This window comes from Indicator indicator, chromosome 1 (assembly GCF_027791375.1).
Source record: "Indicator indicator isolate 239-I01 chromosome 1, UM_Iind_1.1, whole genome shotgun sequence".
NCBI lineage: Eukaryota > Metazoa > Chordata > Aves > Piciformes > Indicatoridae > Indicator > Indicator indicator.
In genome coordinates, this window is record NC_072010.1 from 9,765,188 (window position 1) to 9,783,445 (window position 18,258).

At 38.6% G+C, this 18,258-nt stretch overlaps 1 protein-coding gene across 2 annotated transcripts; it reads right to left on the reverse strand.

Annotated features, from left to right (window-relative positions):
* Window positions 1-1,879: 1,879 nt before the first annotated feature.
* On the reverse strand, window positions 1,880-16,980 carry CHORDC1 (cysteine and histidine rich domain containing 1). Of its 2 annotated transcripts, XM_054400033.1 has the most exons (11): window positions 16,906-16,980; window positions 10,933-10,982; window positions 8,770-8,826; window positions 8,187-8,347; window positions 7,526-7,626; window positions 6,463-6,521; window positions 5,621-5,691; window positions 5,299-5,404; window positions 3,536-3,655; window positions 2,819-2,881; window positions 1,880-2,333 (listed from the first exon to the last, which is right to left on the reverse strand). In XM_054400033.1, the coding sequence occupies exons 1-11, from the start codon at window positions 16,967-16,969 to the stop codon at window positions 2,190-2,192; spliced, it is 996 nt and encodes a 331-aa protein (XP_054256008.1). In that variant the 5' UTR covers window positions 16,970-16,980; the 3' UTR covers window positions 1,880-2,189. The 2 variants fall into 2 exon arrangements, with proteins under 2 accessions (XP_054256008.1, XP_054256016.1); XM_054400041.1 differs by lacking the exon at window positions 8,770-8,826.
* Window positions 16,981-18,258: the final 1,278 nt, after the last annotated feature.

Below are 18,258 nucleotides of genomic sequence, written 5' to 3' on the forward strand. Positions count from 1 at the left end.
ACATCCAAATGGGTAGACATGTTTGAACTCGTTTGTTAAATAAGAACTTTATCCTGGCATTCAAACACTGCTCATTTTGCTGTCCAAGTTCAGAGCTCTGCATACAAACCCACAGATGGCATGCTAGCAGCCACAGCTATCTAGAATTTTTCATTCACTTGATCTCAGATACTGGTAGCATCAGATTATACTGATCAGTGTAATCCTGCTTGTTCCCAGGATTCTACTAAGAACTCCACCTGTTGGTTCAGAACTCATCAGGGAACATCTGTTCAGTTTTTAAAGAACGAATTGCAGGCATACATTTTTGTAAGCCTGCACCCTGCCACTTCAGAGCACCTGACATTTAAAAATCAAGCCAGAACAAAACAACAAAAAAAGCACCAAAACCCCAAAACAAACAGGTGGTTAGAGGTTATTAGAGGTTAATAGAATCTTGTAGGTAGAACTTAGAGCTGGAACTTTTAACAGGGGCCTAGGGGAATAGGCAATCACACTCCCTCCAAGACAGTAAGGAAACAGGATCCTGAAAGGAAGGTAAAGAAGCACCAAAACAAACTCAGCATATACAGCACTGGTGTTACTTTCTTGGTGTTTGGGGATGGTTTCTTTGGTAACATATTTCCCATTACTTGAAGCATGAAGTAGGATTTCAAGTAGTGCTAGAGATAGAACTCTGAGCTCAAGTAAAATAATACCTGCTGGAAAAGAGTAAGATCCTTAGAAACCCACATTTAACTTCTTAATGTATTTACTACATTCTGCATTTCTCTTGGCTTTACTCCAGCTCTGCTAAGGTGGTAGGTAGATGAGCATCCACACATTTAAAAAGTCCACAGGACCACTTGGTTACACATCTAAGTTTTGGCACAATAAACAAGCGTGTACATTTTGCATGACACATTACAAAACCACTGTTTTTCTTTCAGCTGCAGCTGTGTCAAGCAGAAACACAAAACAACATTACTGCATGTGTTGCTGCTTGGATAAAAGTCTCATCTTTAAAACTATCCTGTTTTCAGCCACAAAGCTTTATTGATGGGAGAACTGAAAACAAAAAAAAGTCTTGATTTCTAGTTACAGTGTTTTGCTCATGCTACTCTAAGGAAATATTTTAAAATATTTTAAAAATATTTTATATTTAAGTACTATTTTGATGCAGATATTTTAAAGCTTTTTCTTTGTCCTAAGATTTGTCCTGTAGATAAATTTAGTTCTTGTATTACCATCCTCAGAAACAATCCTATCTACATGGAAATAATTTTCCTGAGATACCTACACTGTATACTGGCTTATCCTATGTCACATATCCAACTGCTCTGAAAAAGTTTCATCATTTTGAATGTTGTACAATAGGACAGAATATACATTCTGAAAACTGTCATATACATACAGCACCTTGATAATTTTACAATATATCCTCCACAGCTGAGATGCTGAGTTATTCAGCCATTTCTTTGTCCATTCACTTTTATATTTAACAATTCAAATACCAAAGATACAGAAGTAAAATTTTAAAAAAATCTCCTCTTGCCAACTTTCATTTTAATCTAACCTTCTGCTTTTATACATGAAAGACAGCTAGAGTCAGCAAGTACTGAAATCCTTAGCAAATACCATTTATTTCATCCCTACACAGCCAACAGGTATTGAAACAAACGTTAGTTCCAGAAGAAAAATTGCAAGTCGACAAGTGTTAATTTTTCATATATTTTTTTTGTTCTAGATATAGAATTGCATGCTAATCACTTCATAAACTCAAATTTTTGTATCTCTGTTACCATATGCTTCATAATGAACAGTGCTGAATTTACCATGTACTACCCAGTAGATCCAGTCTAAAGCAAACAGTTGAAAAATTAACACACAGAGTGGGCCGAGAACACATCTATTTGGGTAGTCAGTGCATGGTAAGTAAGGCTGTAAGCAAAAGGCAATAGCTCTTTTACTCTAAATTCCCATGGAGATGCTCTAGCTAGAATAAATACACTCATGGGAGCACAAGCAGAAACAGCTATTACCCTTCAAGTTTACATCCCCAGTTACTGTGCGTCAAATATCTTTGTAGAATGGATCATACGAGCTAGCGTAAAAAAAAACAAACAAAAAAACCTATATAAAAGTTAAATATTTGATTACAGTAGCAAGTCACTGATTCATAATGGGAAATAACTTGTCTCTTGGAATTATTATTGATCCGAACCCTCTTTTTTCTGTTGTGTGCTGGATGCTGGTAATTCAAGACTTGCCCATAGCAGGGGCTCTGCTTTTCTCATAGTCAGCTCAATCTTCGTAGCTGTCATGTTCACATAACTCCTCTTTACATCAATTACCTAGAACAGAAAATGTATTTCCCTTTTGAATTCAAGAAACAGACTGCTAGATGTTTGGGAATTGAGTTAGGGAGAGTACCTCATCACTGAATTTCAGCAGATGTTTAGATAGATGGAGTACCTCCTGTTATCTAGAAAAGCCAGCCCTCTCCCATTCTCAAGATATGAACATCTGTATATGTGACATATACACTGGTCTAACACATACATGCAACTAAATACTGTCATGGGTTCTCTACCACCCTGCTGTCATGGGGTTGGGATCAGACAGGATCTCAGGAGATCACCTTTGTCTCAAAGCAGTATCAACTATGATGTCCTAGCCAATTACACAGGATATTAGATTTAAACGTAATTACTGAAATGACATGAAACTGAATTTCTTTCAATAAGCACAATAATGAAATAAACCACACTCTTTGAAAGAAACAAAGTTGAGGCTTTGTAGTTTTGTTTTTTTTTTTTAAGTAAAAAAAATTACTTACTCCCCATAATTTCACACTCCGATGGAATTCCTTTTCTCCTTCAAACACAATGTGGATATTTAACTTCATAAGAAAAACAAAAGAAAATTTTGTTAGGCTAATAAAACATTTAACACCTCAAGTATGTTTAAACAAAATATATCACACTAGGGCTCAGATCCTACAATGAGCAAAATAATCAAATTCTCCTTCAGATAGAAGTGAAGAATGTTTTAGCCTACTCTGATACCGTATCACAGTCAACAGTGGCCATACACACATCCTGGAAGCTGTACCATTTTCTCCAAATGCACAAATCAGAGAAGCATCTTAATGCTTTTTAAATATAGTACTTGTGAAACTGCATACTGTGAGGAATATTAAATTACATTAAGCCAATTATAATTAAATTAGGAAGCTATAATTATTTACACGTATGGTGATGCAAATCCATCACAATTGGGGTTTAATTGCAGAAATCAAATTAAGCATTTTTTTTGGACATATATTGCAGCTTAAAAAAAACCAAACCAACACAATAAGGTACAATGTCCAAATAGAAGGGAAAATCAAAAGCTATACATACTTGAACAAACACAAACACCAAGAAATCTTTATGCAAAAATGATTCTTAACTTTGCCTTGTAAATTGAGTAGAAGCCAGACGTTCCTAACTGCAGGCTGCTATAAGAATTAAAAAAAAAAAAATAATAATTACATCTTAAGATAGATACTCACCATTGTGCTATTTGCTTCTACATAGCTCAGATCAGGAAGAGAGTTTTTAGCATATACAGAAATAGTCACTTCTCCTCCAGTCTGGTGCCAATCATGCCTGCATGGAACTACTTTCTTACCCTATATAAGGAAAAAAGGTATAGAAAAAAAGACTTAAAATTGCATTCAGAAGGAGTTTTACAAGATTAATCAGGATAAAAATCACAGGACTATTTTTATTAGCTATATTTATTTGCTATTAAAGGACTACATTTTATGTTCACAGGAGATTGCAGGACTCCACTTACACCTCTTCTCACTAAATGTTTCAGCTACTGGTCCCTGTCAAAAATTACAGGTGAGAAAACCAATGTTTATGGCAGAGACTACACTGAAAAACAAGGACATTGTGATAGAAAAAAAAATCCCATAACAATCTACTACAAAAACCCCAAACAAATGACCAAAAATAAAAGTTACTTATTGGATTATCTTCCTCTCCAAGACTACACTTATCCAGCAGGTTGTAGGAAAGGACAAAGAAAGCTATGACTCTAAGAAATTTTCACATTAGTGAAAATAGAAATTATTCAGTATTATCCTCTGTTCTCTAATGCGGGAAAAATAGTGGAAAAAAAACAACAAACCAAAACACCACCGAAAAGGTAAAGCCAAAAAGCCCTTCTTAGCTAAAGCCCATTATCTCAATATATATACTTTTAATGTACACACAGTTTCTTAACATCTGGGAAAATTTTTTACAATACTTTCCTGCTTTAGGCTCACAACTGCAGGTTCTTTTTAATCTCTCTGTACTTGGAAATAATTAAACAAAAAAAATAAACCTTTGAAGCAAGGAGCAACTCTTTGACTTACAAGAAGTAAAGGATGTGTGAAGCCATTGCTGTAGAATTAGGTAACAGAATTACCTTCTAGAACATATCTTTATTTTCTTCTGTTAAACGTTAATGGTGTTCGCAGCATCAATCCCATTTTGCCTCAGCAATAGACAATACATTTGTAACAAGAATTTTGCATTCACCTGCCTCCAAGATGTAAACTAAGAGTTCAGTTTCATTATTCTGTTCTGTAACATTCTCTAAGAATCTTTTTAAACTGTGAACAGAAATATCTTTCACCTTGTAATTCTGCACTTTGTTCCCAACATTGCAATGAAATATCTATAAAATGAACACATGTTCTCTCTGTATTTGTTCTACCAGTAGTGAAAACAAAACACTCAATTAGATCCAGACCAGAAAAATAAACAGAATCCAAACTAGGCAGAGAGACCCTTCCATCCCTGCCCTCCACCCATGCAATCTCATTGCCTTCCTCTCCTGCTATACCTACCTAAACACAACTACTCTGAATTAAATTGGAAATACAGTTATTTTACTATGAAACATGTACAACTCCTCTCTTAATGGTCTTTGGGAAACACAATTAATTGATTTTTTAAAGTAATATATATGGATTAGATTCTATATGGAATACTATTGACTTTCTTGACTAACAAAGCAACTGCCTTCCTTTTCCTTTCTGAACTTGTCAAAACCACTTTTACTACACATATCACTCTATTACAAGTATACTTCTACCACAGATTAATTCAAAATACATTTCTCTGTTGTCATGGTATGCAGAAGATGCTCCGTATTATTTCAGAGGTAGTGATCCATAACAGCTCAACTACAGCAGTAATTCAATCAAGCTAATAACTACATTTCAGTATTAAAAATTCAGAAAAGGCAGCTATAGAATGCAATGTTAATGCTACTTACCGCATCCTTCTTAGTCCATACATGTGTCCCTGTTGTGCAGCCCTCTTGAGCTAAAAACGTATTGAAGTCAGATGTTTTTCTTTTACAACAGCTCCAATACTTCATCCTTGAAAGTTTGCAATGTAATGAAACAATATTTAGGACATAATTTACTGTGAATACTTAAGATGTTTCCTTTAAGCAATGTAACTGTTGATTTAGTATACCCTCTTCAAGCATTGCCATTTTTGACTGAAGAAGAAATACAGAATAAAAACAAGGCAACATCTCAAAGAAATCAGGAAGATGTTAAAAAAATATGTTATGTTTACTGAATACTAACCCTTCATGGAATATAGGTACACCAGAATGGTATATACATACTTCTTCTGCGCTTTGTGGTCCTTCATAGGTCTAAGAAAGCAAAGCATTTAAAATGTATTACTGTTACAGTATGTGGACCAAAGAAAAAGACCAAAACAAAACACAATCCACAACAGAAACACTGAACAAAGTATTTACTCGAAAGCTTTGTAGTAACCTAGATCTAATGGCTTGCTCCAGCTTTTAAAGTAACCATTCATCCAGCATTCACAGAAGGTTCCCTGGCACTCCTTTTAACAGCTATATTTTGTATTAGTTCAATGGAATACATCAATGGTGACATGATCTTTGGTCATTAAGGTCACTTTCTCTCTGAATATTCAGAGAAATTAAGTACTTAATTAGAAAATAAATGACCCTGTAATATAAAGACTAATTTTGGTGCTCAAAGTATTAAACCATTTTCTTTATGGATTTTTCTAAGGGCAGCATTAAATAGTAAGATCTGCAGATGCTTTTGACCCATACATGTTATCAAGAGTAATTCAAGTATTATCAGTAAGCCTCCCTTCACCAATATTATATTTAATACTTTAAGTTGAAACACAACAGTAACATGGGTTTGGCAAGCTTACTAAGTAAACGTTCATAAGGACAGGCATAAGAAAAGGTAACCTTAGACCTACTTCATGCCCAGTACAGAACAGCCCACGTTTATTCATACAAAACTATGTGCATTCGTGAAGACTTTGTGCCATTTCCAAATCAAATTGTAGCGCATGAAAAATCATTCATGAAAGAAAGCCAAAACTGTGCACTTGGTTTAGCAGCTGGGTTTAAGAGCAGAACTGAACCACTTACTTTTGAACAGCCTGCATTTTTACATGCAGTCCCAATCTTGATTTCATCACCATCTTCCTCTGTAAACAGAATCATATTATGGAAAATAGCAACTGAAATGTATAATATGCTAGATAATTTGTTTTTATTAAGAACTAAAATGAGCTAAGGAGTGGATCAGAAAAAACCCAAACCAAACAACCAGCTCTCTCTCACAGAAATTATGCAAACATGCCAAAAGCTCTAAAACCTAAGAATCAGATTCTATACAAACAGAAACAGAAATTACACAAACATGCCAAAAGCTGTAACACCTAAGAATCAGATTCTAGGTTCTACATGTTTACAGTGCTTTAAACAGGGAAAAAAGAAAAAAAAAACTGATGAGGAGGATTATTAGAATCATAGAGGGAGAGAACAATCACTCCTCTTGTTTGGTTTTGTAAACATAAGCATGTAAAATGCTCCAACCGTTGCATATAAATATACACAAAGAATCTGGATACCGAGGAGAAACAAGAGCTAAATGACAGCTTTGGCACAAGAGCAAGAATACAAAAAAGACACAAATGGAGGCTGAAATTAGGAAGTATTTCTTAAGGAGCAGTGTAGCTCTGGAACCAAGTTCCAAATAAACTTTGGGAAAAAAAAGGAAAATAGATGGAGGAGAATCAACTAATCTTCAGAGGAATTTCACCAGTTTAAGAAAGGCTTTATATGACATCATGCTTGCAATGACATGAGTGGAAAGAGTTTCTGGGAACTCTTTCAATCACATAGTCAGAAATGGATGTTCCCATCATGCCCATTTGAACCAGGAAAACTTACAAAACCAGCAGTTCAAATAACTTTAATGACAACATCCTGCTCCTAACACCCAAGTCTCCATAGTGTTCACATTTCAACTTTGTCATTCCCTAGTCTGGAAGGTATTTCCCAGATTATTAAGAACATTAATTATTTCCCAGATTAAGAACATAATAATGTGAAATAATGACTTCAAAAAAACCAACAAAATCCAGCATTTAACTTATTTGTGTGACGAGTAGCATCATATACCTACTTAACCTCCCTATATCCTTACCTTTTTTCTCTTCACTTTCTGATGACAGTCTCAGTTTATCTAGTGCTTGCTTGAGGGAAGCTGATACCTTCAGCTGCAATTTTGTCATTGGTTCATCTGGGCTAAAATAAGTCCATGTACTCATGTCAGCTTGATGAGAAATAATTCACAAACAACAACAAAGTAGTAACCTTTAGTCTTGCTACAAGGCTCTTCCTGTCCAATCTCTCCTACAACAACCGAACAAACTAGATTTGTAAATGACAGTTCTTGTTGTTTACGGAAAAAGAGACTATAGAAATTTAGAAGGCAGTCATGTCTTTCAACGTGAAAACCTCAATGTTCTACAACAATAAAAATGAATCAGAGATTAATGATTCTAAATACAGGCATCCTAAAATTACTTTTAATGACTGTTTCACTAATGAGAACTGCTAGTGGCATTCCAAGCTATGAGACTTTAGACTGCGGTTTTTGTTTTCTGGAAAGTGCCGAGAAATCCAGTACTACCTTGTCCTAAACAGAATACTTGTATCTCATTTCAAAGATTAAAGTAACATCATAACTGCTACTAAACACAAGCTCTTTTAAAGTTAATCTGGGAATTTTTACACTATACAAACAAGCTTTAACTTGGTCAGCTTACCACAAATTTGGCAAAACTGAGTTTCATATACTCTACCTTGGCCTTTTAATTGTTTCCAACGGTTTTGGTGCCTGAATAATGTGTTCTTGAAATCTGGGCTTGAGTTCAGCTAGCTCCTTTCGTTCAGAGGTTGTTTTGACTTCTGGTTTAACAGGCTCAGGAGGTTTCTCACTGTTATGAAGACCCTTTGTACAGCCCTATTGTGGAAAGCATATGTTTATTTTAATGTAAAATGTCAAAAACTGTAATAAGTTTCCTTGATTTATTTCCTCAGCCCCATCTTCTCCTTTAGCACATTCTAAACACCGGCTGCAAAGGAAATCCTGCAACTAAAGAAAAAATGCGTATTTTCTGTAATCAGGCAGAGTAACAACAAATACTGACCTTCCTTCACTGCTAACAAGCACCTAAATAGGTTTTGATAGAACTAATTTTAACCAGTAAAGCTTGAACATGGGAGTCAATTTCAACATTATATCAAGATGAACAGTGCATGCAAGATTTAAGACAGTGTTAACAAAATTAAGCAAATTTCAAACATTCAAGCACATTCTACCATTTAATATTTATCACTGTCATTTGACAAGTAAAACAATTGTAAATAATCTTGAGTACGTACCACAATGCTTAAGAAGTCAGAAAAGTCTGTTGTTCTTCTCTTACAACATGACCAACCCTATAGACATTTTTTGGAAGAAAAACAAAACAAATGTGACTACCTTGCCTGGCAACAGCTTATAAAAAGCAAAAGGCTAATTATATGCCTTTACAAGATGCAGCACATCACACTCAGAGATTTTATTTTTCCTCCTCTTTGGACAATTTCCCCATCATCTGCATTTTTAAAAGCCAGAGACTGTTAACGTTTCTATTTCACTGACGCTGCCTTAATCAGAAAGTTTGCTAAATGTAAGGCAGTATTTGCATGACAAGTTAGGTGCCAACTTGGTACAACAGAAAGCACAAATGTTACTTTGTCACAAAGTAACACGTCAGCAAAAGGAAGAAATGCTATACCTAAGACTAGTTCACATGTGGCAGAGGTACAGGCCCCCCGGTTCCAAAAATGATGAGGATTTTTTTCCTTGAGTGTCGGCCATCATTTTCAACTGTTTATTTCCCACCACAAAGCTAGATAGCTGCATTGCATAGCCATCTATCCAGCTACATCAATCAAAGGCACTTTTTATTATATAAATCAGAAATCCAATTTTAGAGAAAATTATCTTGCCACTGTGAATAATGTATCTTAGAACTTGAAGAACATTATTAAAGACAACAGTTTGACTAAGAAATGCACCACTGCTTTCAGAGCTTCAGCAGTGCAACACAATGGAGCTTAGGTAGGTGGTTAAAAACACGGTGAAAACATTAACTATTTCCACAGCTGATAAGACAAAAGTCTCATCCTGCTCACTTTGATTATCTAGGATTCATAATAGGAACAAAATTGCTCATACAAAATTACGCGGCTCGACAGGGCTCTGGGGAGCCTGATCTAGTTGAGGATGCCCCTGCTTACTGCAGAGGGGTTGGACTAGATGACCTTTGGAGGGCCCTTCCCACCCAGACCATTCTATGATAAATTGTTAATTAGGCTAAAAGGTAGGATAAAGGGGGTAGGAGGAAGTACCTCTTGTTCTAAAAACAGTGCATATGTAAGAAGAAATAAACACGAGGTTTACAGGTAACTAATTTCTGCCTAACAAGGTAGAACTTTTGTGCATCGTGTTAGGGGTACAACTACAATTTTATACAAAACAAACTGCCACAGTCTAAATAACTGTGTCATACTTGACTCAACAGCATCTGCTGCAATGTGCCAGTGGCATATGATGGCCAGTTACAGAGTCATGGGCTGCAATATAGGCAATAGCTCACAGAAAATATGTCAGCCAGCACACACACAGAGGTTTCCAGGAATCCAAAATCCACCCCATTATGGGACAGGAGTGAGATGCATTGTCAGTAGAAGCAGTTCCTAAAGCTTGGTTAAATAGCATTTTAGTGTCCTAAGAAAGGTCACTTAAGCTCTATCTGTAGTAACACAGTAAGTAGATCCAGGCTCCATTTCTGGATGCCAGATTTCTGACCATACACAATTAAATTGTTAGAACGATTTCCTGAACTGTTTTGGCAGTTGTGTCTCAAATTATTCACTTTGGATGCATCCAGTAGATTTTGAAATACAAAAACAAATATAATGAATATGGACTTTGCAGTTGGCCTAAACACTGCAGACCAGTCACAGGTACATTTAATTCACTACTGAAGATGTAGCCCAAGAATCCTGGACAGGTGCATCAGAGACATGGGTAACCAATCCAAACTTAACCAATACTCTCATCTGGCTGATTAACAAACAAAATGATTTTTCACAGTAGGCAAATGTCACATACAGATTAGTGCTCTAGCCACGTAAGACCACAAACAACTGGTTAGAATTCAAAGCAGATTAATTAACTGAGAGAGGATGACATATCTTAATGCTTCCAAAGACCTATTTAGAAGACCTAATTAAGCTGTTGAGACATCTAAAGTCAGTCAGCAGGAAATGTGTCATGCAGACTTGCAGAACGTTTAGACCATGAGTATGGTCTTTCAATTTCTTCAGGTCTGAGCAGCTGTGCTCCTCTAACTTCATAGAGTTGCTCAAACAAGGCAGGCTGAACACGGGTTTCTGCACCACTGAAATATTTGGAACGAAAAGGAAAAAAACAAGCATAGTGTTTTACATATCTGGAAAAAGACATAATACTTAGAGGGACATTTGCATACTTACTTTGAGAGCATCATGAAACACTGGCACACCTGGATGATATGTGCATGAATCTAGAAGAAAATTACTATTATTAATATTGAGGAATATTAAGAATCTTTACTCATCTGACCACAAACAGAAAAAATTCAGATTTGCAATTCATGTGCGCCATGAGCTGAAGGAAAGTACAAATTTTGTAGAACAAGCTTTCTAAGTACATATCGTAAAACTAAACAATCAATATTTTTTCTTCTGTGTTATACAACACAACCCAAAACCCAGGCATCTAAAGTAAGCTTCTACCTCCACATGGTGCAAGTAAATACCTATAGACCATTCCTTCACCAACAATTAGTACTTACTGGTAAGTCAGCAGAACTATTGTTCCTATGGCCACCCTGCAGATATAAAATGCTGGTTTATAACATCAAATATATCTGTTTGCACCTGATCAAGGTTTTCTATCTAGAAGCACTCTGTTAAAAAAATTCTGTTGACACAAATCTTTGAGTTCATTATTTTAACCATGATAATTAGCTTGCTGTCTTTTTTCAATGTTTGTAGCATCCTAGGCCACTCAAGGACTTGAACCCGAAGGCTAGTCTTCCACATACACAATTTAGACATGTCAACACTATTAGTTATTAATAGCTTCATATCAACATTACACTAAAACAGAACTTCCATTAACGGAACTGTTTATATTCATAAACATTTATTAACATTACAGCTTTTTAATATATCAACTGCTCCTTTTTTACTCAATATATTTTATTACTTTAAGTGTAATGTCATTGCTCTGACAATAGAACTTTGACATGTACTGCATGGATAATAGTATTATGACCTGATTCTAAAAGTGATGGGAACCATGAGCTATCTTTCAGTCTTTAAGTCTTTTTGTTGTTGTTAGAAATAGCTAAAAGTGTGATGCAAACAGTATCAGGTTTTATAACAAGCCTCCATAAAATAGAAGTGAAAAATATCAAAACGTACATAATAGTAAGCAAAAGAGAAAAGTGATAATTTTATTAGTAACCTGCCTACAGATATTAAATAATAAAAAAAAAAACAAACAGAAATCAAACTTTGTTGTTTTCATTTTTTATAAATACATAGATACTTAAGTAATCTTGCTTAGATAATTTTCTTTAATTTCATATTCAGACTGAAGGTACCAATGCAGTCTGACAAAAGCCAGTTCCCACCTTAACTCAAAAGGCACGTTTTGGGACATTAGTCCTTCATCAAGACTGACAAACATCTGTGAATGTCTACCAATTTCTTCAGCTTCAGATGGAAAGCTAGCACTGGTAAACCTAAGGAAAATTTAAAAAAAACCCAGGGCTCTTTTGTATAAAGAGCTCAGGACTTCACTTGTCAATCAAATAAAAATGAAAATTGAGATTATTCTTTCCCAAAAGTATGAAAGTATGTCATCACAGGCATCATGATAGTAAAATTAATCTTTGCTGCAAACAGAACTTCTGAATCAGAAGATGTAAAGGAATAGGATCAGGAACAGTGTGGCCAGCAGGACTAGGGAAGTCATTCTTCCTCTGTACTCAGCACTGGTTAGGCCACACCTTGAGTACATATATCCAGTTCTGGGCCCCTCAGTTTAAGAAGGACGTTGAATTGCTCGAACGTGTCCAGAGATGGGCAACAAAGCTGGTGAGGGCTCTGGAGCACAAGCCCTGTGAGGAGTGGCTGAGGCAGCTGGGGTTGTTTAGCCTGGAGAAGAACAGGCTCAGGGGAGACCTTACTGCTGTCTACAACTGAAGGGAGGCTGCAGCCAGGGGAGGATTGGTCTCTTCTCCCAGGCAACCAGCACCAGAACAATAGGACACAGTCTCAAGCTGCACAGGGCAAAGTTTAGGCTTGATCTTAGAAAGAAGTTCTTCACAGAAAGAGTGACTACCCATTGGAATGGGCTGCCCAGGGAGGTGGTGGGGTCAACATCCCTGGAGGTGTCTAAGAAAAGACTGGATGAGGTACTTAGTGCCATGGTCGAATTGATTAGATAGGGTTGGATGATCGCGTGGACTTGAAGATCTTGAGGACTCTTCCAATCTAGCTGATTGTGTGATTCCATGCTTCTGTGAAATAACAGCCCACTTTGCTGCTATCTTATGAGGGTTCTGCATGTTCCATACCAGAAAGTGCTGAGACAAGGAGCTCTGCAATGCCTAAAGCTGAGGCAGTGGGACTTAGCCACCAGGTGGTCTCACCATCTGCGTACCAGAAGACAGGAAAACATCAACTGGTTTTCACCCATGCTGAGCCAAGTAACCCTTACTGGAGTGAAGTTTACTTCCACAAAAGTATCCCATCTCAGACTAGGTGGGGAAAAAAACCCAGGAATTTAGTATACATTGATTGTCACCTGCACAGTTAAAAGTATGTCCTACTTCTGATTTGTCTGACTTCAGATTCCAGCCTTTAACTTCTAGTCTACATTTTTCACAGGATAAAAGAAATCAAGTTACCTCTCTACTGCTGTTAACACCTTCCCTTAACCAGGAAAGAAATAAGGTTTTTCAAAGCAAGTCATTTTTCTTTCATCCTCAGATAATTTCTGGAGGTGCAAGGACCACAAATTTTCAGATCTGTTTTGGGGTTTTTTTCAATGCTGATTTCATACCCAAACCAATCCCACTCTCACAATGCACACAGTGCTGACTGTTGTTACCTTACTCCTACACTCTTGCTTATTCACTGAAGCATGCTATTATTTTTTGTTAAATGTCAAAGTAGAAAATGGTAAAGGTACCCAAACTTTGAGTATTTACAATGTGATCTTATTGAATTCTTGAAGATTGAATGAGGTATCTGTCTATATACAACTTGCAAACCAACCTGGTATTCTGTGGAAGTGCTCCAATACTTTGAAAGTTATGCTTCACAACCCTGAAGCAATGGCAGGTCATTAAACCTGATGAACTTCATTCAGCACTCTGAGGAAGTTGAGGTCAGGTGTCTACTGAAGCTAGGAAGATAATTCCACTGCATTTCTCACGGTGTTAGACAAAAATTCACACCAAACAGGACAAACATAAACAGGACAAACATGGTATGGCAAGAGCTTATAAATAATTCATATAGAAAAGGCTCAGCCTGAGAAATGGAAACCCAGGAGAGGAAGGCAGAGGATCAAGGGGTGGACTTCATAGGAACAGAGCTTGAACTGCATGAACCAGGCAAGGTTAAAGAAAAACAGGCAGACAGACGCCAAAAATCTAAGATATCATTTATTTCAACCACATCTCTCAGTCATACCACCTCAGAAATACATAAAGTTTTCATTGGCTCTGTGATGATGTTTATCCTGCAGGTTCAACATCACTAACTTTGATCGAAGGAAAAAGGGTACAAAACCCCACAAAAGAGTATGTGCTACTGTTTTGGCAACGGGTCAAATTAAACTGCACTATGAAAGATCTAAATTATAATCTTAAAAAAAAAGTCATTAAAAAAAAGTACATTGCAGTACAGTGAAGAAATTGAGACAAAGACATGAAATACACAATTTCAGTCTGGTTTTGCACATCATATTTCCAACTGTCATTAAGCTGCACTGATTTCAAGCCTGTGTCAAAGTGTGCATGTATTACCTCATAGCAGTTTTAGTCACAAAATTTGAACATTCATATTCTCATTGACAGGTTAAAACAAGAAAATAATTAAATGTCTATGATCACTTTTGAGATCAAATTCTCCCTTCTGTGTCAGATGCTGGGCAAATCTTTAAGAGTACGGATTAATTAGTAGGCAACACATCTAAAATGCACATGAAATTTGTACCTTGCCAAGCATGCCATGGATGAATTCATTACTGCATTCTCTCACTAACTGTGCAGACAGACCTTTAATGCTTTCCCTCAGGCTGTCTTTAAGAGGCATACAGTCGTTCATGTCAGCCACTTGCCTCTTGCTTATTTTTTTGAAACAATGAGAGTTTCTACAGAATATTCATGCATATATTATTTCAGCCATAAGATTCTGAAGACAGGATTAATTGTCTTTTAATAAATTATTGCTATGGGAATACACCGTTGGATGAATGTAAAGAAAAAGCCCTGAAAGATCCAAAATTGCTTGGGGTCCAGAAGGCCTTATTTTCTACCTATTTTCATTTAAAAATACACCCTAATAATAGATTTATCCTAAGACTAACTATTATGTTATACCGGTATTTAACTCAGTATTTTGGAGGTAAATCTGTGTTCTGAAACACCAACATTTGAACTTGACAGCCATACACAGCTATATGAAGATTTACACTCCTAAGAAGCAGTTGCCCCATTGACCTTGTGAATTTTAGGGATGCCAAACGTCATCACCCTAATTGCACAGAAAATGTCAGACTTGGTTTTCTGAACTGGTTTGTGAATAATTATGGTTACCTTCAGAACTGCTTAGTCCAGGACACAGTAAGCCAGCAAGCATTCCAGTCACTTGACAAAACAAACTTCATCTCAAGAAGTTGTTTTCCTCAACTCAAGCACCACACAGTTAGCAAAAGACCATGTCAACCAGATTGAGTCTAATACAGTATGATCACAAATACAGGAACACATGGTAAAGCCCATTTGCCTTTTTGGGGCAAAGGGGCACAGGGCGTGTTGGTGGAAGAGATCACTAAATGGAAGCATTGCACAACTCTGCCTGGTTTTGCTGCTACTAACGTTAGCCAAGTTTGACTCCAAATGCTGCCCCACTATTTGGAAATGCTTAGCTCAGAAAAACACACACAATTTATGCCACAGTTCCTAATCACAGAATATGCATGCGCTAGAACATGTTAGTCTACTGATCTTGTGGGTCACTAAAAATTAAGCTAATGCAAAAAGGCCATTCTAGAAATTCAGTCCACAGAGCTACTTTACAAATCATTTGAGGGCAAGCCTACCGAGATGACCTTTTTGCAGCCTTTGTGGAATTATGAAACCTAAAATGATAGTGTTTCACCAGAAATTGAATTCCCAGTATATCCAGGGGAAGCACTACAAGAGCTCATAGACCTTGGCAAAGCAGACATGAATATACTAGACTAGATGACCTTTAAAGGTCCCTTCCAACCCAAAGCATCCTATGCGTCCATGATCACAAGCTACATTTAATTACCTGCTGTAAGTTCACATACTACAATTAAAAAAAAAAAAAAAGTAGTTGATAGCTGCCGTGTATGAAACACCCACAGAGGCCTTCCAAAGAACAATGTTGCTTAAGGCCTCCAGTTTTCCACCTCTAGCACGTGACAGTAATGTACAGAACTCCAGCTTAGTGCCTCTCTTCCCTCATACTGCTGTGAACGGTTTTATTATTATAGAAGAACCTTAGCGCCAGGCTCACTGCCAGCCCTGCACCTCTGCATTAAAGGGACAACTTCCAGCCCCGGCAGGTTTCGCTGTCCAGCTGCCGTGAAACCCGCAGCAGCCTGTGACATCGCTTTACCACACCGGACGGCGACTGAAAGCAGCACACCGGTTTCCCTGAGGAGAAGATGCGGGACCAGCAGTGACAGCGAAGGTAGGACGGTCACACAAATACATCCCTGCTCTCTGCCTCTCTGACCGTCCCCAGAGGCTCGAGTGACAGCAGCGCACCGCGACGTGGCTCCAGCAGCCGGGGAGGTCATAGAGCGTGGAGGGCGCCCCCAGCACCTCGGACCGCCCCTCAGACCTCCTTTGCAGGCCTCTCGTAAACCCTCCGAGGCCCTCCCCTCATCGAATGGTAGGGGTCTGGAGATCACCTAGTCCAACCCCAGAGCTAACGCAGGTACGCTTAGAGCAGTCTGCACAGGAATGGGTTCAGGCGGGTTTTGAAAGTCTCCAGAGAAGACTCCACAACCTCTCTGGAAAGCCTGTTCCGGTGCTCCGTCACCCTCACATCTCCCAAACCGAAAGCTGGGTGAAGCGAGAGAGAGGGAGTAATGAGAGAAGCACTTCTCGTCCCCCTTTCCCCTCCATCACCTTTCCCCTCCGCTCTCACCCTCCTTATTGGTTTCGGGGTCGAAGCGCTGTCCGCAGCCCCGGTTGTAGCAGAGCAACGACATGGCGACTGAGCGATCGGCAGCCCTTCCTTCCCCACCGCTGGGAAGAGCAGAGCCCGGCGCAGCGGGAGGCAGCAGACGGAAGTCGGACTCTGCAGGGGGGCCGGGCCCGCTCGCTCAGCGGAAAGGGCCGCCCGGAGCCTTCCGGAAACTTCACGAAAATTCGGGGGAAGGGGAGAGCGGGCAGCCGCAGCTGCGCAGGCGCTGCTGCCGCTACCAGGGCAAAAGGAAGAGGGCAAGGAAGGCGGAAAGGAAGGCGCCAGGCGGCTAGACGCCGCGGGACGCATGCGCACGGCGAAGCGGGTGGGAAGTGAGTCGGGGCGCGCATGTGTAGTGCAGCGGGGCTGAGTGGAGTGGTGGGGGAATGTTGCCAGGTAAAGCGGCTGCTGCTGTCTTTGGGCGTCTTTATGGCCTTGCTGCCCGCCGCAAGGTTTGCGCCGGGCTAAAATAGCCCAGGACAGCCCTTTGGCTGCCTTAGGAGGAGGGTTGCAGTCGGCTCCCCGCGGTGTTTCCAGGGCTTTGTCACGTCGGGACGGTCTATCTCACGGCCCCGTCTGGCGGCTGGGCTTGGGGGTGAGGCGGGTGCCTGGCCGCAGCTTACCTGACGGTGGAAGCTTCCTGGAGTCTGCGGGCTGGAGCCGTAAGGAAGCGGCGAGCACCTCAGTCTGTGACCAGTGGTGTTGCTGGGCTGGGGAAGGGGATGCTCAGCCTCTGGTGAATTTTTCAGCACTTTTTTTGAGAATGTAGGTTGTCTAAGTCACTGCAAAAAGTATTTGGCTGTATAAAAGCTGTAATTAGGAAACCAGATACTGATTTCTTAAATGTCTGTGATACATGTGAGTTTAAGTAAAAAAAAAAACAAACACAACTACTTTTGTGTCTATTAAAGTGTCTCATTTGCACAGAAACACAATTACATCAGAAATTACCATGAAAAAGTTGTTTTGTGTTCTTTCGTTTCCCTTCAAGTTACCTGCAATGCTGACCAATTTATGTGTCTGTTGTGTGCCAGTCTCTTTGATGTATTATAATAGGCTGTATGTAATAATTACAGCTATGTACTTCAAGCAAATAAAAATTGATTTCTCCTAGTTAAACATCCTACTGCAAAGTTTTAAAAATAGAGATGCCTAGGTGTTCATATGTGATACAACAAATCCTGAAGCGCATGTGTAGAGAGTGAGCAGATTAAGTGATCCTTACAAGTGCTTCTTTACTAGGAGTTTAAGGATACAACACGGATAACCAGGAGACTGCTTACAATGTAGCCCTAAACTGCAAACAGGTAATGT

What these genes read in the sequence shown, in the direction of transcription:
- CHORDC1 (XM_054400033.1), bottom strand. Translation starts at nt 16,969, where the DNA reads ATGTCGTTGCTCTGCTACAACCGGGGCTGCGGACAGCGCTTCGACCCC. An exon ending in CCCCGAAACCAATAAGGAGG is followed by an intron (nt 10,983 to 16,905) that starts GTGAGAGCGGAG and finishes ATTTTCTTCTAG; the next exon opens with ATTCATGCACATATCATCCA. An exon ending in GTACCTATATTCCATGAAGG is followed by an intron (nt 5,405 to 5,620) that starts GTTAGTATTCAG and finishes CAAACTTTCAAG; the next exon opens with GATGAAGTATTGGAGCTGTT.